This window comes from Barbus barbus (assembly GCF_936440315.1).
Source record: "Barbus barbus genome assembly, chromosome: 39".
Lineage (NCBI taxonomy): Eukaryota > Metazoa > Chordata > Actinopteri > Cypriniformes > Cyprinidae > Barbus > Barbus barbus.
Genome location: NC_136717.1, coordinates 15226147 through 15248981, shown reverse-complemented (window position 1 = coordinate 15248981; position 22835 = coordinate 15226147). Strand labels below are relative to the sequence as shown.

At 35.2% G+C, this 22835-nt stretch overlaps 2 protein-coding genes across 7 annotated transcripts in view; one reads left to right on the top strand and one right to left on the bottom strand.

Annotated features, from left to right (window-relative positions):
- Positions 1–15167, bottom strand: part of LOC306858677 (inositol 1,4,5-triphosphate receptor associated 2) — a 32108-nt gene extending 16941 nt beyond the window's left edge. For 2 of the 4 annotated variants that reach the window (XM_079399312.1, XM_079399311.1), the window contains exons 1-12: positions 14776–15167; positions 6365–7008; positions 6156–6266; positions 3161–3341; positions 2728–2786; positions 2564–2639; positions 2136–2294; positions 1889–2006; positions 1564–1614; positions 1357–1434; positions 1198–1254; positions 913–972 (exon numbers count right to left, since the gene is read on the bottom strand). In XM_079399312.1, the coding sequence (XP_079255438.1) occupies positions 913–972; positions 1198–1254; positions 1357–1434; positions 1564–1614; positions 1889–2006; positions 2136–2294; positions 2564–2639; positions 2728–2786; positions 3161–3341; positions 6156–6266; positions 6365–6977 (1563 nt within the window). In that variant the 5' untranslated portion in view covers positions 6978–7008; positions 14776–15167. Of the gene's footprint in view, positions 1–912; positions 973–1197; positions 1255–1356; positions 1435–1563; positions 1615–1888; positions 2007–2135; positions 2295–2563; positions 2640–2727; positions 2787–3160; positions 3342–6155; positions 6267–6364; positions 7009–7768; positions 7999–14775 lie in introns of those variants that run through there. The other 2 variants (XM_079399313.1, XM_079399314.1) reach the window with 1 other exon arrangement.
- LOC306858679 (branched-chain-amino-acid aminotransferase, cytosolic-like) lies at positions 11751–22248 on the top strand. Of its 3 annotated transcripts, none has more exons than XM_079399315.1 (11): positions 11751–12006; positions 14596–14640; positions 16848–17048; positions 17168–17278; positions 17386–17505; positions 18197–18357; positions 18708–18850; positions 19322–19407; positions 19851–19991; positions 20135–20209; positions 20947–22248. In XM_079399315.1, exons 1-11 carry the CDS (start codon positions 11971–11973, stop codon positions 20983–20985), a joined length of 1158 nt encoding a protein of 385 aa, XP_079255441.1. In that variant the 5' UTR covers positions 11751–11970; the 3' UTR covers positions 20986–22248. The 3 variants fall into 3 exon arrangements, with proteins under 3 accessions (XP_079255441.1, XP_079255442.1, XP_079255443.1); XM_079399316.1 differs by lacking the exon at positions 11751–12006 and adding an exon at positions 13442–13460 and having other exon boundaries at positions 20947–22241; XM_079399317.1 differs by lacking the exon at positions 11751–12006 and adding an exon at positions 14131–14185 and having other exon boundaries at positions 20947–22241.
- The last annotated feature ends 587 nt before the right edge of the window (positions 22249–22835 follow it).

Genomic DNA, 22835 nt, shown 5'->3' with positions numbered 1-22835 from the left:
CCACATTATTATACACTGCTATAGTATTTTCTCATAGACAGTCACCACATTCATATTTCTGCATTTCCAAAGAAACTGCATATACACTATTATTCAAAAGTTGGGGGTTATAAGAATTTATGTTTTTGAAAAACAGTAAAATCATGAAATATTGCAACTTAAAATAAATGTTTTTAAATCATTTTAATATATTTTACTCCAGTCTTCAATGTCACACGATCCTTAAGAAATCATTCTAATATGCTGATTTGGTGCATAAGAAACATTTCTTCTTATTCTTATTATTAATGATTCTGTGCTGCTTAATATCTTTGTGGAAGCAATTCCAGGATTCTTTGATACTGGCTCAGGGGCAGTGTGAGCAGCTTTTTGGAAAGTGCCGTGCTGCCACTGAAAGTTTTAGTACGATACATCTATTTTTAAGCCTTGCAAACTTGAACATTTGGTTTTCTGTGATTTTAAATTGCTGTTGCAAATTTTGCTTATTTGGCACACAAACACTGTCACCTAGTTGGTAAGCAGATTGCAAAAACAGCTTGTGGCAGTCTTGGAAGCATCAGTTAAAAACAAATCAGAAATGTTTAATGAAATATTTCTATAAAATATAAAAAAAACTAATTGCTATAAAAATAAAAAGTGATTGTCCTTTTGTGAAATCATAGATACTTGTCTGACAAAGGATAAATCTTAACTGTTGAGTTCTTTGTAGTAGGTTGTATGGCTCTTTGAAGATCTGTTTATGTAAAAATTTAACAGTCTGGACAGACATGGCAATATGATATCTAAATAAAATGTGGTCACCCTGGAACAACTTAACAGCCAAACAGTTTTAGAAAAGCAGCATTAAAAACAACACTGTGGTAAAAATGACAGATTACTGATATTAGAGACGAAGAGAGAATTGGAGTTCACCTCTGTAACTGAGGAATACTCCACAATGGCCACCTTCAGTTCATCTATCTGTTTATTTTTCTGGAGAAGAAAGAGGGCAATTTCTGTTATGATACTGGACAAATATAATTTAACATGATTGCAGATTCTATAAACATACCGAATGAATAATGATAACACTGAATGATATTAGTAAAAACTAAAGAAAAGCTAAATTCTTCTGTAAAGTTTTATAAACAACTCAGCTTTATTTGTCTAAGTTTTCATATCAAATCATTGTCTTGGTGATACACAAGATGGACTGACCTCCTGAATTATCGAATCCTTGTCAGCCAGAATGGCATCAAATGAATGAACTTGGACCTAAGTTTGCAAGAAAAATTCACCAATGACGGAGCTAAATGTTCGTTTGTTTTTTTCGCATAAAAGACCAATCATTAATGAGTAAACTAAATTAAGCCCTACCTGAAGGTCAGCATTAAGGTCACAGAGGTCATTGATCTTTTTCTGAAGCTCTTCTGCCTCCAGTGTGACTTTCATGTTCTTAATATGTGATTAGGGAGAAAAGTGGAGGAAGGAGGCAAAGAAAATATAATAAGTATGATGAATGAGAACCCTTCAGTGAACAACATGTCTGACACTGGATGGATGTGTAAATGGATAGAGCCATACCTCCTCTTGTAGAGCAGTAATTTTGGATATAAGACTCTGGTTTTCCCGTTCCTTTAGGAAACAAGAATGAAATGTTATAAAAGTGTTAATGTTTGTTCTAATAATGTATATGCCAATATGCGGTCAATAAATACCAGTGTGATGGCGTTTATCTGGCAAACAGATTTGTTTAGTCTGGATGTTTGCATATCCTTGGTTTATGTAATATTACTACCCATTTCATTATGAGCATACCGCATGTTATCTCTTTGCATTAGTTTATGAGACTGGAGCCTCATATGGCTTATTAACATCAGAACAGCAATCAATGAGGTTTGTGCCTCACCATCTGCTTTCTTCGAGATGAGGCCTGAGCTCGACTCTCTTCTGAAGAGGTCAGGCTCAGCTTCATCTCCTCAACTTCCTCTTTAAGCATCTTCTCCTTCTGTAATAACTGCTGCCCTCTGCAGGATGAGGGTACGGAGTGACAGGAGGAGAATGTTAAGGTATGTTTTGTACATAATGTTTAAGGTATTTGAGGGTTCAGAGGATAAGGAAGAAGACAGGTGAGACAGAACGTAATAAGTCTGTACATTTTAGCTTGTGCTTTGAGCTCTTCATTTTCCTCAATGAGTTTCTGGTTGGTGTCTTCCATGCTTTCCACCGCCTGCTTCAGTTTACGAACCTCCTCCTGCAGCTTTTGGTTATTAAGTTGTAGATCTGCCACACAGAAGACCAGATCCGATGTCTCCCTGTACAGACACATACACAGTAAATCATTTTGCAGTAAAATACTGATTGCATCTTTTTAAAATATTTTTAGCAGAAATCAAAGAATTTTTCAAGAGCATCCAAGCATAAACCTTTAGATTAAAGAGGTTTTTAAGATCATAAGAAACAAATCGAATGAACTGTTTCCAAAGTTTTGATTGTTAGATACAGTTGAAACTGTCTCACAAACCACACTCTCACTACTGTTAACTCTTTATCCATCACAAACAACTCACACTCCTAAACTTACAGGTCAGCTCTGGACGCTTCCCCTCCGAATGCTTCAAGACTACCTGAGGTCATATTTAATAGAGCAGATCTTCTTGCTAAAGGAAACAAGAAGTGATTGTATACAAAATTATAACATCAACAACAAAGAAAATATGAAAAACAATACTCCTAAGAAGATCTCACCTGATAAACTGTCCCGCAGTTTGAATGATTCCTGTTGGGTGTCATTGTTTGAGTCCTTTCTAAGGGAAAAAGGGGAAATTTGAGATGGGCTTTTATGTAAAAAAAAACTTGTCATGAGGAAAATGTTGGAAAGAAAGGCCTTGTGATCAAAACCGATTGTGGATTGATAGCAGACTGATGAAAATCTGCAATGTGTCTTTGGTTGGGTTGGCAACATCTACAAAAGACATACCGCACAGAGTTGATTGCAAAAACAACTGCTTCCTGTTAACTGACAAGCGCCTTTAGCAAAATTATCAGGAGTTAAACAACCATCAGACTTCTTCAGCTTTTTTTGTCCTGTGCACTATTTCCCAAACTAAAAAGGCCTTTATTAAAGTGCATCAATGGCAACCACTGTTCTAAAGCATAGGGTATATAGATGTCTTCATACCCCTGGTTCCGGCAATCATCGATCCACTCTTTCATGATAGCATGGTATGTGTCCAGGTCTATGGAGATGTCCTTGTGCTCTGGGTCCAGCATATTGCAGAGTTCGTCTAGGCCACTGTCCTCTGAACTGCGGCAAGTGGTGTGTCTCAAGAAGTCCACAATGTGCGATACATAAACTTTACCTGCAACAGGGGAATGTGTTACTATGGTTACAGTGGCTACAGTCATAGAGGACCTGTGTCTCGTTAGATGCCATCCCAACAATAAAGTCAAACAGAGAGTTTGCAAAGCAACACCTACTCATTCTGAGTCACCATGACTATGTGTCTGTGCATATCGAGGCAATAAAGCTATATATATATATATGTGTGTGTATATATATATATATATATATATATATATATATATTATTATTTATTTATGGTCTGCTGCTATAATCTCTTTTAACATGCTTGAAAAAAAAACATTTTGCATTCACCTAAATTGCTGTTGCCTTCATACAAGAAGAATGGCTATAAATGAAAGCAGCTTTTGTCTCCTGTTAGCTTAGTGGTCTGGTCACCACAGAAAGCACATCAGGTTAGAGACATCATGAGGAGAAAGCAGGACTTCATTAAGGACAAATCAGACAGTGTTTGCCTCTAGGTTCGAATGCTACGAAGCATCTCTGCTGCTGGGTTTGAATGAGTCAAAGTTCTCAGATACTCTTAGAGGTTACTTCAGTTTAACCAAACAAAAACACAAGTATTGTAATATTAGTATCGTATGCCAATACGACAATATATATGTTGGCAATGATATTAAGTGTAAAACTTTTTCTATATCATTTATATATCGTTTTTGTAAGAGCCATTATGTCTGTTGTAAATCTGTTTTTTGAACACTGGGTGGAGTGTGGGCCTTAATGAGTATATAGGTAGGCAAAGAGTAAGAAAGCGAGGTGTGTAATTAGAGGGAAGCACAACATTTATTGACCGTGTCTGGAGGTAAATATGTGAAGGCATCCGATGGGATTTTATGTGCACTGTGCAGAGGAACTGAGAGTTAAAATGACCTGTATGAGCTGTGTGATGAATAAATCTGATAAAGTAGTATTTGGAGGATGATTTTTCTTGTTTGGATCTCACGTGTCAGAAACCACCCTACAACACCTCAAGTGACAAAATGGCTATTTATGACACTATAGTTTTGGTATGCAAATATATCTGTGGAGCTTTGAGTGGGAAGGAGTTATTGACAAAGAAACATGGATAAATTAGTAATAAGCTGCTTTTTGTGTGTGTATCCCAAGACAAGATAACTATAATGCTAATAATAAAGATATAAATGAAAAAAAGATTGTTCTAAGGGCATACTCACACTAGGCACAGTTGTCTTGTTCTAAAACCCAAGCGCAGTTGTCCTTTCGCTAACAGAAAGATTTCACAGGATTATTACAGAGGCAGCTGAGGTTAATGGTGGAATTTGCAGCTTTAATTGCAAACTATAATACCTGTTCATCAATAAGATGAGAACCATATCCATTATAAATTTAAATGTACTCAAAATTAAATTAATTGAAAAGTGTGATATACTGCATGTGTACTGCACCTTCTTCAAGCGGGACAGGGTATGGTTAAACGAACTGCACTGGACACAGTACAGAGCAGTCACACTTGTGAAATGAACTGGACTTTGGAGGTCAATCCCGCTCAAGCATGGATCAGATCCCCTAGTGTGAGTACATCCTAAATCTAGGTGAATAGTAGATAGCTCACCACGACAAACAATTACAGCACAAAAAATTATGAATGATAAAAACATTGACAGCCAATCAGAATCATTTCTGCTTTAAAGAGCTTGAGCTTGAGCTTGAGTGACAAATGACAACTTCATTGTATACTTAGAACACACTAATATAGTTATCTTTATAATTATCGTTCTTTGTGTAAACAGACCTTAATTTTGTTACTTCACTGGATGGACAATTTTACATGTATTTTTTGTATTTTCAAAATACTGTATTTGTATTTAAATATGTTTTCCCACACAGTATTTTGTATTTTTATTTTAAATGCATTTTGATGTATTTGTGCCCATCTCTGCATTAGTCCTCATGCATTATGTGGATACCTATTGAAATGACCAGACTTTTCCCACAAAAAATTGCCAAACAAATGTTAATGTGACTGCACCTTTATTGTCTGCACATTATCAGTACATATTATATAAAAAAAAAAATGGCTCGTCTTAGTAAACCTTAAACGAAACCAAAATTTAGATGATTTTATATTTTTTATTGATGTCACTAATATGTAATCAATCTAAAGTTTAAATTTGCTGATAAACACCAGAAAATGTTTTAAGAATAAGCCATTATCTAAAAAATAAAATAAAAAAAAAAAACAATCGCGCTAATTTCGCCAGTGAAATGTATCATACAATAAATAACCACACTTTTATTTGTATCAACAGCACAAACGGTACAGAGCAACCTGAAAAGTGAAGCCAAAACATTTCGATCACCATCTGGTGGCTGGCTTCAGTATTGGTCATAAACCCCTACCTCTCCATGTAAGAGAATGGGATGTAAAATAAGTAATTAAATTACATTTTAAATAAAATTTTCCCAAAGATGGTTTCCAGTATTTTAGGTAGTTCTTATCACACTACTGCATGTTTAAGTGTTCTTTCTTTTAATAAGTTTGCTTTTAGTTCATTATCTGATGGCATAAAAACAGGGCGATTGGGTCTACGGGTTTAGGTGGGACATTGATACCGCGGCTCCACCTCACGATCACTATTACGCAGACTCAAGCTCCAAATGACGTCATTTTCGCAAGATGACAGTGGCCATACTGGGATGTTTTGGCATCAAACCATCTATTTTTACATTCTACGGTACAGAGTGATAATCAAGATAAGAAAATTTACTTTTAGGGTTAAAAGTTTGTTAAAGTGCACAATATGACTGAAAAATACACAGCATAAAAGCAATGGGGGGGTGATGTATGTACCTCTGCACTGTGTGTCACAGGCCTGAAAAATAGTGTCCAACAGGTCTTCCTCGCAAATCAAACTGACCTCAGCCATGCTCTCTTTCTTGGGCTCGGAGGGAAACAGAGATCCTGTTTATAACCCAAGAAAAAGAAAAACCATGTAGTCACTGGTTTTAGCAAAATAATTATAATGTTAAAAAGATAACTACAAAGAGAGGATTCATTACCCTCGCCCAGTGAAAGTCTCTTGACCACGAGGGCCGGGTAGGCGACTTCGCTGTCCATGTTAGAAATATCTGAGGAGAAGTTCAAGTTATACGAGAACAAGCCAGAAGCTGGGATTTTCGAGGTCTTCACCTCTGTGTCGGGCCCCTCCAGCAGTGTTTGTGTGGAGTAGCGTGGGGTAAAGTTAAAGTAATTGTCCCCAGTCTGGGCTGCTGGAGTGGAGCAGTTACGCCGAAACGGCCTGCTGTACATTGCTGTATTTCTCCTCTCCCCTAACGTGCTCAGTGTACTGGTAATGGTATAGGTGGCATTGCCGGGTGTTATGGGAGCACGAGGGGTGTTGGCGGCAGACCCCGGTCCCGAGGAAGCTGTGGGGGTCAGCATGCTCGCTGAGGAATCGCAGTCAGAGTCTCCGTCAGTTCGGACGGTACGCTTCTTCAAGATGGCCTCCAGGTTGAGGCGCAGACCCGAGTGAGGGCTGTCGTAGCTGCTGGACTGGAACTTAGGGATCTGAAAGGGTGAGTTAACCTCTTGATCTCGCCGCTGGATGGTCTGAAGCTTGCGGCAGATGCTGTCCACGGGGTTGTGCCGTCTCGGGGTCACTCCGACATCCATGTTGGAGCGAGCAAAGAGACAAAGCCTCGAACTACAGGAGACAAGTTAATTTAATTTAAAGTCTAAGGGCCTTATTTATAAAGTGTGCGTACGCTTAAATCCATGCCAATCCTCATACCTTACATATTTTGTAAATTTCCTACCGTAAATATCAAATTTAATTTTTGATTAGTAACATGCATTCCTAAGGACTTCATTTGGACAACTTTAAAGGTGATTTTCTTAGCATTTAGTTTTTTTGCACCCTCAGATTCCAGATTTTCAAATAGTTGTATCTCGGCAAAATATTGTGCTATATTGTCCAAACCATACATTAATGGAAAGCTTATTTAACATGATGTATAAATATCAGTTTCAAAAAATGTCCCCTTATGACTGGTTTTGTGGTCCAGGATCACATTTTATAAATGAGGCCCTTAGACAGAGAGAATAGTATTTAGCAGGTCATATGATCTCAAAATGTCCAACCCCCATAAGGTGACCCACTCCGTGACTGAATAATTTTTTTAAATGAATTATATCACACGTGTAATTAATTACATATAGTTTAGATACCGTAGATATGTTTAAAAAAAAAAAAACACACAGTGCTTGTAAATAAAGACAGAAAACATGTTACAATATAAAAGCCCATTAAGTTAACGTTACGTTTAAACATTATTTACTTATATGGATGACGTGAAAAAGTAATGATAGAAGTGAAAACCTCACACCTTTATCTCGAAATATTCTTAGTCTCATTTCATATAATACCACCAAAAACAGACAAGCAAAAAAAAAAGCAAACCAACCTGTCAAAATCCGACTGACGGCGAATCAAACATAAACTTCACACAAACTGACGTTTTTGCCACTTTCAAAATGAAAATAACGGCTGCCTTCAGTTTCATGTAGTGTGTCTGTTATATTAAAAGAACATTTACAGAGGACAACCAGATACTGAGACGCCAAGGTTGGGGAAAAACAAACACATCAGAATCTGTTCAAATGTTGCCGCCGTCGCGGTCGGTCCACAAACACTAGCGCGTGAAGCGTCAAACAGCTGCTCGAAGGCCGTATTAAAACCTGCGGCGCACTGACACCGTGCGTCCAATGATGGAACTGCAACTCACAGAGGGCGCGTGATTCATTGATTCTTCACATTTTCAATAAATAAATCGAAATACTAAAATAAATTAAATAATTAAATACATAAATAAATGAATGTATAAATACATAAATAATTATTTATTTATATATTTCAACATGTATTTTTTGATTTAATTATGAGTAATTTGACCCTCCATACAAATCAATGCGCATATTATTTAAAACTGTAAAGTAAATGCACTAAATAAACTAAAAATAACTTTTGTGTCCACTTGCATATATTGTAACTAAAATAAATAAATAATAATAAAAAACATAAATGTCTATAGAAACTTTCAGGCATTCTGCATTTCTCCTCTCTGCCAATGCAAAGAGATGAGAAATTGCTGTGGTGTTAGTTGCCTTGGGAGAAAAGTGTTTAGTGTCTTGGGCGAAAAGAACATTTAAAAAGATCCCACTGTCAGGGGGGCTTTAGCCCTGCACCTTATCCTAATGATTGCACAAAACGTGCATTTCCATCATAGCACACTTTCAAACATGCTTTGTTTGTTTTAGCACATTGGCTTTGATATGGTGTAACAGGGCCGGTGGGAATTCAGCACAACACCGGCGGAGATGGGTATAAACGGAGGTCGGAGCCAGCGGTGCCAGCCGCAGGTGGGTGGGACTTAAGCTGCAAGTGGGCTGTACAAACCAACAGAAGATTTTGATTGGTTAATGTGTGGGTTGTAGTATCTGTTCACACGCCTGGTGGCGGTAGTGTGCATTTTGTTTGCGATCCGTCAAATAAACGAAGAAGATGACTTTCAGTGGCGGCACGGTGGATGAGTGGAAGAGGTAAGCATGATTTTTTATTTTGTTTTGTAAAAAGTATTACAAGCTGTGAAAAGTGCATTTTCTTGGTGGCTTTTGTACAACGTTTTCTTAATACCACACACAGCTTACACTCTGTAATGTGCCTGACTGACTATATCTTTGTTTATTTCTACATACAACAAATTTCTCTGCAGGTTATGGATACCGAAGACCATAAGCAGGTAATGTAATTACATGGCATTGTCATTTTGGTAACACTTTCTATAAAGCCCATATTTATAATACATTATAAGGGTATTTTTAAGGCATTATAATGAATGCATAATACATTATTAAAAACAACAACAACAACAACAACAACCTTATAATATGTTATATCATCTTGTGAATATAAGAACAGTTTTAAATGATTAGTTTAGTATTATATTAGTATTATAATATTTACTTATTAGTGGTTATAGCTTTTAAGAGTATGATGATTTATAACACAGTGAACAGATTGCATCATCTTAAGTTACAATGGATTATATTTCTCATAGTTATAATGTATTATAAGTCTCATATCTTGCCACCTTTCTTATGCTACTTTACTTAAAGCCATCAATGACCACTTATAAGTATAGTAATAATAGTAATAGTTTTCTCTCAAAAAGCCATAAGATCAGATATCAGATCAGATTGCTTTGAACTATTTCTATTTTAATATCAGTTTGATTATTTTGATGGTACCTTTTAGACAGCTGTTTAGTAACTCTGCAACTACATGTCAACTAGCAGTCATTGGAGTATAGTAGTATGTTGTCTGCTAAATATATGCTAACACTTTATTTTGATGGTTCCCCAACAGACAAACTGACTATCTAAGCAACTTTATGAGTATGTCAGCATTCTACCAACCCTAACTTTAACCTAAACCTACTAATACTAGTTGACATGAGAGTTGCAAAGTTGCATAGAGTCAATAGACAAAGGGGACATCAAAATAAAATGTAACCTAACATATAAACATTGCTTTTTTTTTCTGTTGAAATTATTAACTAGCTCACATAAAAATTAATATTAGCCTCACAGGGAACAAATAACACTTCACACCTGACCACTTACAAGATGTACTGTAGTAAGATACTGTGCAGATCTTAAATAATGTCAAGATATATAGTCCATTATCAGTGTAAAAGTAGATTTAATATAGTGTTTATTATGTTATAAATAATCATAATCTTAAAAGTTATATGTACAAATGTGTAAGCATTATAATGTATTAAAATTACAATATAACATATTATAAGGTTGTTTATAGTGCATTATGCATTCATTATAATGCCTTAAGAATACCCTTATAATGTATTATAAATATGGGCTTCATAGAAAGTGTTACCGTAATTTATTTTTTTTACATTTTGGACTGCACTGATTTATAAAGTGTAAATGTCTTAAACGTTTGTTAATAGATACCTGTTTTTATACAGTCTATGATAGATACACTGTAAAAAGTGAACAGTTGGATCAACTTTAAAAACTTTTTTTTAAATACTTCAATTGGTAACACCTAAAAAAATGCTTGTTTTTTTTCAACTTAACTTATTACAAATAAAGGTAATAAATTAAGTTGAATTTTTTTTTATTAGATGTTACCAATTGAAGTATTTTTTTTAAGTTGATCCAAGTGTTCACTTTTTACAGTGTAATTTTCTAAATAATAAGGTACATTTTCAAAAGTATTAGAACACATCTCCTAACATCCTAATCCACAATGTAATATATTTAAAACATAGTTTAAATAACCTTTTTTTATTTAATACTAATAATAATCAATAATCAGTTTTGTGTAAATTAATGGTGAATAAACTATCATTTTATCTAGTGGTTTTTAAAAGGAATACTTCATATAAAAATAGTAATAAAGACTAATTTTCTTGGCCTAATGTCGTCACTTAAAATTTCTGGACAACATTAACTTGCATAGCATTGACCTACAGAGCTGACAAATTATTCTTGAAATGTTTGTACATGTTCAACAAGAGAATAAAGTCATGCATATCTTGGATGGCATGGGGAGAATGTTTTAAATTCGGTTTAACCCTAATGCTCATTGTGCTTCTTGTGTACCCACCAGGTTATGTTGGGAAGGACAAGTGAGGCGAGCTCCGTGGAATTTACTCCGAAGCAATGCATCCTGGATTGTGCAGTGTCCACTGCATGCAAGTCTATTGTGCTGAATGAATAATTGTACATGATTTGAGTCATCAGAAATAAAATAATTTACCCACCCTGAGATTTCAGATTAATACATTGATTTGTGTAACATGTTCTGAAGAACATTAGTCTGTCATGTGTTGTAATTTGATTTAAAAAAAAATATGAAAAATAAAAATGTGCAGTACAGGCAAATGGTAACTACATTTTCTTAACAGTACTCAACATTTTCTTTATGTATCACACATTTACCTCCAAAGTGCAATTGCATCTCACTTTAATGTTCCTTAAAAGGCTACTGTAGAAGAATTGAAGTAAAATGTAATAACCAGAAATATGCTTAAATTACTACAGTTAAAGGACTTAAAATGACACCATCACGAAGCATGGTAAAAGGTGTAAAGACATGATTTCAATTTTGACAGTGAATGGTATTGAATACAAATAATAATGACAAAACTAAGAATAAGACATAATTTCATTGTTAACAGTGAAATTGGACAAACACAATGACAAAACTATGAATTTCAGTTTAAACTACTATGAAAATGTGTTATATTTATGTCATTCTAAACTACCATGAAATCCTGTCTACTTGCAGCATAAGCACCTCCCACTTGCTGTTCTTGGCGTAAGCTCCTCCCACTTGCAGGTCTCCGGGCTGCAGCTATCACTACATGGGGGGGGAGAGATTGGGCCCCCAAACGAGTTACTGTGCCCCACGAGCCACGACTTTCCATCTTCCCTCCTCGTTGTTGAACGCGATCGATTTTGAAAGCGAAAGTACTGATAAAACAGCGCACATAAGATAGTGCCACCCCGGGTGACCTGGCGCCGGTGTTGGCTCTGTGGTGTAATCTGTAAAACGTTTACAGACGGCGCACATTTCATCATGGCGAGCGTTGCATCAGCCGCGAGCGCACAAAAGGTAAAGGCGCGCGCATAGCATTCATAGCGTTTGAACGAAATAATCTCTGTTGTGGTGCATTGCTTTTCACATGTTTGAACGCATTATTCGGTATTGTTTTGAAATGAACAACAGCGTAGACGATATATTGTGTTAAATGGGAAATATGTCGTATGTTATATAACATTGTAATAGTCACTTTAAGATCATTTCATGACCGAACGTGATGATGTCTAAGTGGGTGAGTTCATTAGGGGTGTAAAGTACTTCTTTGCTATACTGATTAAAATATATATATTTTTAGGGGGTTTCACTGAGTAGGGATATATGGCAATTGAAAATTAGAGTAATTGCATTTTTGCTCCTTACAGTTTCATTTAGACCGCCAAAGTAAAAAGGTCATAATTATAAGGTCGTCATATACTTGCATTTTATTTTGGATAATACCTACATTTCACTGCTGGTTATACCCTGTATAATTGTGTATGTGACAAATAAAAACTCTTGACATTGTATATTATCTTTAAAAGCTCATGCAGCCTATGCATGCATTCGTCAGATGCACGTTGTGGGTTACGCACATCATGATGTAGGTTACTGATACACATACGTCACTGGACTAATGAAATAGGGAGGCAAAGTCCCCTGTCAGATTTTTTTAGTCAATAAAATAAAGTTCCAGTTGCATTTAATGTTTACATGCTTTTCAGATTAAATGCACGTGGAATACTATTACTTTACGCTTACAGCAAGAAGCTAATGTTTATATTCTGTATTTTTTATATATATATATATAAATATTGCTTATTAAATCGAAGTACGATGATGTATGATGAGGTTTTTCACAGTTTTACTGTGATTGATATACTGTATAATAGCTACATAAAAGTATTTATTATAACTAATTGTTCTTTGGCTATTATTTTTAATGGTTCAGACCATTAGGTAACAATTCTTCTCCCGTCAACACAGTGGCATCACATCATGAGTAGTATGTGAGCTCATTGTGAATTGAAAATACTGAGCAGGTCAAATGTCAACACCAGGCTAAAAAAAAGAAGAAAATAATTGGATTTTTTTTTTTTTTTAAATACTTAGCAGGGATCTCCTCTCAATCCAATGTATTTTTTTATTTTATTCATACCATGTGCATAACCCGGTTCATCAGTTTTACCGGTATATTTCCCGTACACTACAGTGAATTCACACAAAAATAATGGAATTAGAGTTTAACACAGCATTATCAGAATGGTCTCAAATGATGAACTCACAGTATGAGCACACAGTGAGTGCGCTATGAGGTTACACTTCTAGCTCACTGTGACCTCAAAGTGTAATGAAGGTCACTACATGGAGGTGTGCCTTTAATTCAACCTCGCTGATTGGTCACTAAAAACCAGCTCACTCACATATCATTTCATGCTTCAAGTCACTTTAAGATCATTTCATGACCGAACGTGATGATGTCTAAGTGGGTGAGTTCATTAGGGGTGTAAAGTACTTCTTTGCTATACTGATTAAAATATATATATTTTTAGGGGGTTTCACTGAGTAGGGATATATGGCAATTGAAAATTAGAGTAATTGCATTTTTGCTCCTTACAGTTTCATTTAGACCGCCAAAGTAAAAAGGTCATAATTATAAGGTCGTCATATACTTGCATTTTATTTTGGATAATTTTCATTTGAGTACTTGAGTGTTATTGAAAATGAATGCTTGCACTCTTGCTCAAGTTACATTTCTAAGGCAAAATAATACTTTTACTCCTTCATTTAGACCTCCAAAGTACAAAGTCTATTTTTCACCGGTCACCATGACTTAAATGTTTTATTTTTTTTTGTCTACCAAGATTACAAACCTGTGATGCTCATGTTCTGTAGCAAATGAGTCAGACTCAGTGTAAATTGTATTTAGACAAAACTATGCTCATTCGTTCTTGTGAGGAAACGTCTTATCGTTCACCACAGCAGAGTCTTTGACTTTAAGACATATGTTATAATTATAGCTGTTACTGAACACTTACACTTTGTTGGTGATCACTCTATAAAAAGCTTTCCTAAAAATAAAGGTTTTTGTTTCAGGACGGAGGTTGGTGTGTTCTGTGGACAGTCAGGACAATTTTATTTTTTTAATATTTAATTTAATTTTTTTGCATCTTGATTACTTCAGTTTGTTTCAAAGGGTTTTACTTACACTCAAGTATGTATGTTTTTGACTAGATTCTTGGATTTTTAATGAGAAATAAATTTTGACTATTGCTATTTGCTATTTGCTATTGCATCTTCATATAATAAGACATGAAGAGGACTCAGTTTAGCCTAAGAATTAAGTGATATACTAGATATTTTGTAAGGGAAGACATTGTTAAGGACATAGAAATTTAAGATCAACATTGCTTATTCTTTTAGAGCAGCAGTAATGAATATGAAAGGAAATCAGTGAAGAGCATCAGCACTCTAAGTGATATTCCTTCACATTTTAAAGTACTTAAAACGCCAGAGAAATTTAGAAATGTATCAAAAAGGAAATTGAATGATCTGATTGTATCATGCAATTTAAAATATGCTGAAGCCCGTTATATTATATGTTGTATTTTTGTTCCCTTTTAGGTACTTACGAATAATGATGTGGCTGGCAATGGCTCTAGCTTTAAGGTAAGGCATATTATATACACATAATACAAATATATATATATATATATATATATATATATACACACATATAATTTATGACAGGTTATGTATTATGATATTTATATACATACATATAGTGTACTAAACAGCACTTGCCTTTAGCGAAATGTCCAGTGGCATCATTCTGATGTTTGATTGATACACAAATAATTCGAAAATCTCCTCCTCTGTCAAAACTTGATTATTTCTCCAATAAATTCAATAAATCCAATTTTCTTATGGTTGTCTCACTGTCCACACAGTTTCCAAAATTCGTAGCATAACTAACGCATTTTGAGTGGCTATATAAGCCTTGTTGAGTCTTAATGTCTTGAGTCGACCCCTGGTAGACCCCTTTTCCCTTAGCATATTTTGACCTCCATGACTCCGAAATGTGACCTTGGACCCCTCTTTCTGGCAGTTAGCAGAAAGGTCCTAGCTCTTCCAAGAGGTCCCGTCCTGAGTAAAAGAGAATCCAGTCTCTCAGATCACTGTAAACCCTGTCAATCAAGCTTGGCTTGGCTTTGGGAATGCTCTCTGTCTCTCTCTACCTTTCTCTGACTCAGGTGGTGATTAAGCCTGAGGTCTTTTCAACACAGGCTAAATCACACCATTGCCATAAAGTAAACGTAGTATTATAGTCAAATATCTGCAATCATGCCTCAGGTTGGTGGCTGCTTTCAAAATTAGAGCATTTATAGTATATGCATGAGGGAAAGATCTAGCATTAAAACAGTATTTATAAAGAACACTCAAAAAGTAACATTTAACTCGCATTTGTGTTGTTCTAAACCATGTGACTTTTCTGAACATAAAAATAGAAATATGTTGGTAATTTTTGCAGAAGTGTTTATTTTTGGGTTCATCATGGCAACATGCAGAGCATTGTTTGTCTATTGATGAGGATAATCACATTTAAGCTTCTTGAAGGAACTGTATGAGGTCACACACGGCAATGACTTGGGCATGGCCACAAAGCAGCTCTCATTACAGTGAAAGCATAACAAAATTATTGCAAAATTATAAAGCACTGTGTCCAATCATTCTTTATACTATGTAAGAGTACTAATTAGCATACTAACTAAAGAACTGAAAACACCATCATCAACAACAATAATAGTACTCCTGTTGACCACCACTGTAAATCTGCCAACATGATTGCTCCCGAGACTCAACAGAGATTACAGACGGTTGTTCAATTGGATCTAGCATATTTATAGTCAGGTACTCACCAAGCACTCGTAAACAGAGGTGTCATACAGCACGGTCCTCAGATTTGTGCTGCTTTATGAGCCAGCACCTGAAAATGTAGCACCATAAACATTGTCTCTAAGAGCTGATATTATTTTAATTGACAATCCACAAATGAAGACAGCTAGGTTGATGACCAGCAGGACAAAACAACATTTTGGACCGCTTTAGAGACACTTACAAATATAATATCTGTGCATATTAACATAGTTGTTTATAGTTCCATTTATTTTCAATAAATAAATAACTTTAAATTATCTGTGTGTGTGTGTGTATATATTTGCAGAAAATATATGTATAATATGTATAAAATATAAACAATATAATTTATATGAATAATTTAATTTAAATAAATGTTTAATTGTTTTTATTTATTAATCAAGGTTTATTTTCCTGAAGGTCTCTGCCTGCAGTTAAACAAACCTTTCCCTGATAGCACATATACGTCTGCAAGATGTCTGTTAAAGATCGCTTCATCTGCTGTGTATCGACATCTGATAAAGGTCTTAAAGATGTCAGACGACAAAGACAGAAGATGCCTAAAGACATTTTCTGAGCGAGCAAACACTCCAAAAAATATGTCTTCCAGATGTAAACACACACTTCAAATAGATGTCTCTGAGATGTATGTGTGCTATCAGGGTTTGCTAATAAACGCTGAGGCCAGTGTGGTGCTCACCTTTCCACCATAATCTGGTATTACAGAGGGCTACTGAAGGAACATGTAATCTGTGAGAGTGTCTAATCTCAGAGTTTGAGTGCATTTCTGTCAGGCAGAGAGATCCATAGAACTAAATTAGGATTAGAGAGATGGATTAAATTAATTAGGACTAGAGAGGTGGATTTCGCGGGCTGACTCTTTTCTGTGACTGTAAAAATGTTTTGCCTGGTGTATTATGCCATCTGATGCTGAGTATTTTTGGCTGTGTTCTGTTTAGGCTGTAGACACAGTGATACAGTTAGCACAGACCCATAAGCCAAAACCTCACCCCAATGACCTGGTGTTTGGGACGGTCTTTACTGACCACATGTTGACCATTGAGTGGAGTCTTGAGGAAGGTTGGCAGAAGCCGCACATTCAGCCTTTTGGGAACCTGTCCATACATCCAGGCTGTTCTGCCCTGCATTACGCTGTACAGGTCTGTCTTCACCATCTGGAGTTTCATCTGTGTGGTTAGGAAGCATATAAAATCATTGACTTCCACAGTTAATAAATGGCATTTATTTATGTTTAAATGTAAATACGTACTGTGTGCAGCTTTTTGAGGGTATGAAGGCGTACCGGGGACCAGATAACAAAGTGCGTCTCTTCAGACCCTTGATAAACATGAAGCGGATGCTGAAGTCCGCCCACAGGGCCTGTCTGCCTGTAAGACTGACGTTTCTCACCTCTTTACTGCATCCACATTAAGTATTTAATCTAGATACAGACACAAAACTGCACGTCTGTTTCTCATTTTCTCTGTTTTTCTGTAGAGTTTTGATTGTGCAGAGTTACTGGAGTGCATCAGGAAGTTGGTGGAGGTGGATCAGGATTGGGTTCCTCACTCAGACTCTGCCAGTTTGTACATCCGTCCCACCTTCCTGGGCACAGAGGTTAAAGCTACACAAACCCTCACTCTCACAATAATCTCATTTGGACTATTTTGAGCTTTTCATATTTTAAGATTAACAAGTGCATATAAATGTGGGTCTTTGATTATGTCTGAACATGCATGTATGACTTCCAAACGAAAATGGGATGAAAATTCATCTTTATAATGTATTTTTTGCATGTATTTTATATCATGTAATATATCTTATTTTATTTTATTTTTTCTTTCATAGTGGAACACTTGTTTAAGTTTTTTCATTCATTCTTTCTGTCCTTCCTTCCTTTCTTAATTTCTGGCTTGTAGGTCAGGTTTTTACTTGCCCTGACAATATTTTATATATATATATATATATATATATATACACATGTATATTTTTTTATATTAACACACATTTATTAAAAACATTTTTATGCATCAGAAAAAGTAAAACATTTAATTTACCTAAATAAACTATTTAAACAATATTTAATTACTCATAATTTAAAATAAGAATGTATTACATATAATGATTTTAATATTTTAATTGGCAATAAAAGCTGGTAAATTAGCATTCTAATATTATAATGTAAAAAATACACTATAACTCCATGAAAACATCATAGATGTAAATCCATAATAGCTATAGATTAAAAAAAAAACTTTTGCATTACATAAACATGTTGTGTTTTCTTTACATATCCCTGTGTGAGCAGCCCACCCTTCATGTCAAGAAGCCCAACAAGGCATTGCTTTTTGTCATCCTTAGTCCTGTGGGCTCATACTTCAGCACGGGTGCTAAACCAGTGTCTCTGTGGGCCGACTCCAAATATATCAGAGCTTGGAGAGGAGGGACAGGAGACTGCAAGATGGGAGGGTGAGTGAATGAATGAGAGAGATTTCAATATTTTACACTAAACACTAAATTAATGAGGAGCATTGTTGCAAGCTTATTGCCACATGATCCAAATGTGTGCAAGCTTGGTTTAATACCAAAGCCTCATAGTAAATTTTCAGATTTGTGTGTGCCAACATCCATGTTTTAAATCTGTGCAATCTTGCTTAAAATGTCTCACATGAGAGTAGAATTATATGCAGAACATCTCAGCAAAGCAGTCAGTACTGAATACATTTCGGAAGGAATGATAATGACAATGGGGTTTTTCAGGGCTAAGACAGATCTTTGATTGTGAGGAAGATACAATGTGTGAAACCTCTATTTTTTAGGAACTATGGCGCGTCTATCTATGCCCAGTATGAGGCAGTGGATTACGGCTGTCAGCAGGTTCTGTGGCTGTACGGGGATGACCATCAGATCACAGAGGTCGGCACCATGAACCTTTTCCTCTACTGGATCAATGAGAAAGGAGGTGATTGCTCTGAAATTAAAGGTTTCACTCTGTTTTGATAGATAAAGTATTTTGGTTATGTATATTTACTTTAACAGAAAATACAGATTATGTGGAAGTCAAAGTTTATGGAGGTCAAAGTAAATTTGCAGGACCTTCAGAAGGCTTGAATCAATTATTTAGATTCTCATGGAAGCTCATTTCTGCCAAAGAATAAAAAAGGTAATTGAAGTTTTCTGTGAATTGTAAGATATAAACTCTGCATTGTGTTAAAACTCAAATTTTACTGAAACTTTGGAAAAGTTTTTTTTCCCATGCGTCCGAAGTGCAAGTTTCTATCATGCAATTAGAAGTTTATATCTTGCGATTTCAAGTTTATATCTAATAATTCTTTATTACGAGATAAAACACACACAGCAACTTTGTTCACAGCAACTTCGTAATTACTTCATTAGAAATGGTATTTGAAAAAAACCTGTTTTTTCTTTTCAGAGGAGGAGCTTGCAACACCACCTTTAGATGGCATCATTTTGCCGGGCGTTACACGACAAAGCATCCTAGAACTTGCTCTCAAATGGGTAAAACCTGTCTAAACCATACTGTCAGGAAAAAAGTGCAAAAAATGATCTTTATGAGTACAACAACTTGTCACTTTCACCCTGTTTGTTCCAAAACCTGTATGACTCTCTTTCTTTGGTGGAACAAAAAAGAAGATATTTTGAAGAATGTTCATAACTAAACATCTTCAGTTCCCATTAACTTTTTTGTCCATACAATACAAGTCAATGGGAACCGACACTGTCGAGTTACCAACATTCTTCAAAATATCATCTATTGTGTTCCACAGAAGAAAAAGAGTCATACAGGTATGGAGTAACATGAGTAAATTACAACAGACTACTTTGAACCTTTTAGGGGTAAATAAGGTAAAACGTTGTCCCTTTTAAAAGGGCACTGCCCCAGTGACATTTTTACACATTTATTCTCAGTGTTTGGTTCAAAGTTTCATTTTATCTAACAGGGTGAGTTCAAAGTATCCGAGCGCTATTTGACCATGGCCGACCTGCAGCAGGCTCTGGAGGAAAACCGAGTGAGGGAGATGTTTGGTTCTGGAACCGCTTGTGTTGTTAGTCCAGTTGGTAGGATCTTGTATCAGGGAGAGGTGAGTTCAGTTTGTTTTGGATAGTTTGAGCACCGTACACTGGTTCAGTATCAAAACATACTAGCGAATCAACGGATATCTGCCTCTGGGCACTTAACAAATTTTCAACAAAGTTTTTCCTATCCTAATCTTTTGCTGTATAGAATCTACATATTCCATGTGAAGGAAGCTTTCCTCTACTTGCCTCCAGACTGCTAAAAGAGCTCACAGATATTCAGGTAAGACACCACACACACAACACACCGCATGACATATTTTATAGCCCTATATAATGTATTTGAAACAGTGTTTAGAACGTAACAAATATTTCATGATGCTTATGATGCTTAAAACTCCTGTCTGATTAAGTCTTAAGCTGGTCGAAAACACTTTCTTTAACATAGCTCATAGTGACATAATTGAATGCGTAATTAAATGCACTTTAAAAAAAACAGAAATGACGCAAAATATACTGGGTGTTATTCAGCGTTACATTAAATTGCAAGCAAATACATTCATACTATGTTAGATTTGAAATTGTATCTGGAATTATTTTCAGTAATAGTTTATTCATTCTGCTTAATATACATTTTAATATTTAATTTGTATAATATTAGTAACATTTCATAAAATAATTGTTTTTTCTTTCATGGTGGAAGAGTTGTTTAGGTAAGATTAAGAGAGATTTTTGGTGATTGATGTGGTGAAAGGAACAAAAGGGCAAGTAGGGGGCCTAAAAATTGGGTTATTGCGCCCTCAAGTGATGAAATGGAAGAATTAGGATTTTTCTTTCGGTCTTTCAATGTTTTACTTGTTGTATGAGGTTTACAATAAAATAATTGTATTCTGGCTACTCCTCAACAAGAACAAAAACAATTTTACCTCCACCTTTCTATCCCAAACCACATTGGACAAACAGAACAATCATATTGTGTCATTTTGTTTTCATCTTTGTAACATTTTTGCTCTTTTGCAGTATGGGCGGACCCCTAGTGACTGGTCTTGCATCGTATAAAGAAACCTCACCTATGTCAACGTACACAAGCTCTTCAACACATTTAAAACATGCACATCATACAAAAAAGCCTTATTTGTGGCTCCATGGAATAATTACTTGCCACATTTTATGTATGTTTTTGTAAAATGTTTACCAGCTAACTAAAACCTAGTCTAGCAATAATATGTTGCTCTTTAGCATACTAAACCACTCAGATGGCGCCTTATGGTCACAGTTTATTCTAATCATCAGTAACCAGCAGATCACAATTGGTTTCATTAAAACTAGTTGTTATTGCTGTTATATGAAGTATAGGAGATATTTACTCACCAGTGGAACTATAAATTAATTGCATTATTGATGCTGGTAATAATATGCTATTACTGTCATATTGCACAAGCTCCTTAAACATATGAAAGGCATTTATAGATTTTTAAGGTAGTATGTTGTTGTGGGTAGAAATTTATTTTTGAAAACATTTTTATCTTTTATTTTAAACTTTTATTTTTGTTAATTGCCAAAGTATTTTAGTGATGTTCTGAGTATTTTGTGATGTGATTTAAGAAATAACAAAAAAAAAAATTAAAAATGTATCGTACTTTATTTCTTTCTTTATCTACTTAATATACATGATAATATTTTAATCATGTATAATATTCATAATAACAACAAAAAAAATTATGATAAATATTTATTTGCTGTCATGTGGTGGAACACTTTTTTAAACAAATAGTGCACCCAAAAATGAAAATTCTGTCATCGTTTACTTGGTATGCTCAAGTTGATGCAGTTGCAAACAGTTGTTGGTCCCTACTGATATGGAAGAAAATACTATGGAAGTCACTGGGGGTCATTTCTTCTATGCTTAAGAGAAGAAAGAAATTAATTTGGAACAACTTGAGGAAATGATGACAGAATTTGCATTTTTAGGTGAACTAAAAGTTTGCCCATATTCTAATGGTTTGTTTTCAGCTCACAACATTTTTTCCTAAGCGAGTGTGTTAGTGTGTATGTGTACTGAAGGGATAGAGCTCCCATAGATGAGGGAGAGGAGTGCTGGGACTGTGTATTGTAATGATATATGAGAGAGTTTGAGCTCCACTCGCTCGCACTTACTTCCTGTAACTTTACACTTTACACACATTCATTCATAACTATAACATGCCCTACTTACTTTAGACATCATTAATTCATTCATGCCTCTCCTCCAAACAAATACTGTACACACAACATGAAAATGTCCTCAAAGTAAAAAAAGTAAAAATTCTCTCACTGAAATTTCAGGATGTGTGTGTGTGTTTATATAAAACACGTTAAATAAGCAGAAATGGTGGTATCTTAGCTGTCTGGATGGATGTATGTGAATGGCTAGTCGTGATTGGTTTTGATATTTAATTATTTGCTACTGGACATTTATTTTGAACTCATTGGGCATTCAAATTGTCCGTGTCATTATTCAGGTGTACATCATTGTCAACTACACCACGGCTGGGGATTGTACTTTTTCCTAGATGTTTTTGTACTCTTTTGTTAATCTAATCAGCTTTTGTTCCATTCTTACTACTGTTTTGAAGATGCAGTACCACCTTTTTACACAAGATGGCGAAATATAACTAATGATGTAAAGAGCTAATGATGGGTCTGAATAGATTTGAATCAATGCAAGTTTGAATCACTGAAATAATGGCTTGGATTTGAATCACTGCAATACTTTTTTCTGCATTATTCTGAACTGAAATTAAATGAAAAAGTGCAAAATGCACTGTATCAAAACTAAATATGAATAAAACATGATTTCAATTTTCAAGTCCAAATTAAATTAATGAATTAAGAACAAATTCTCGTTTGCCAATAAACTTGACTCATAT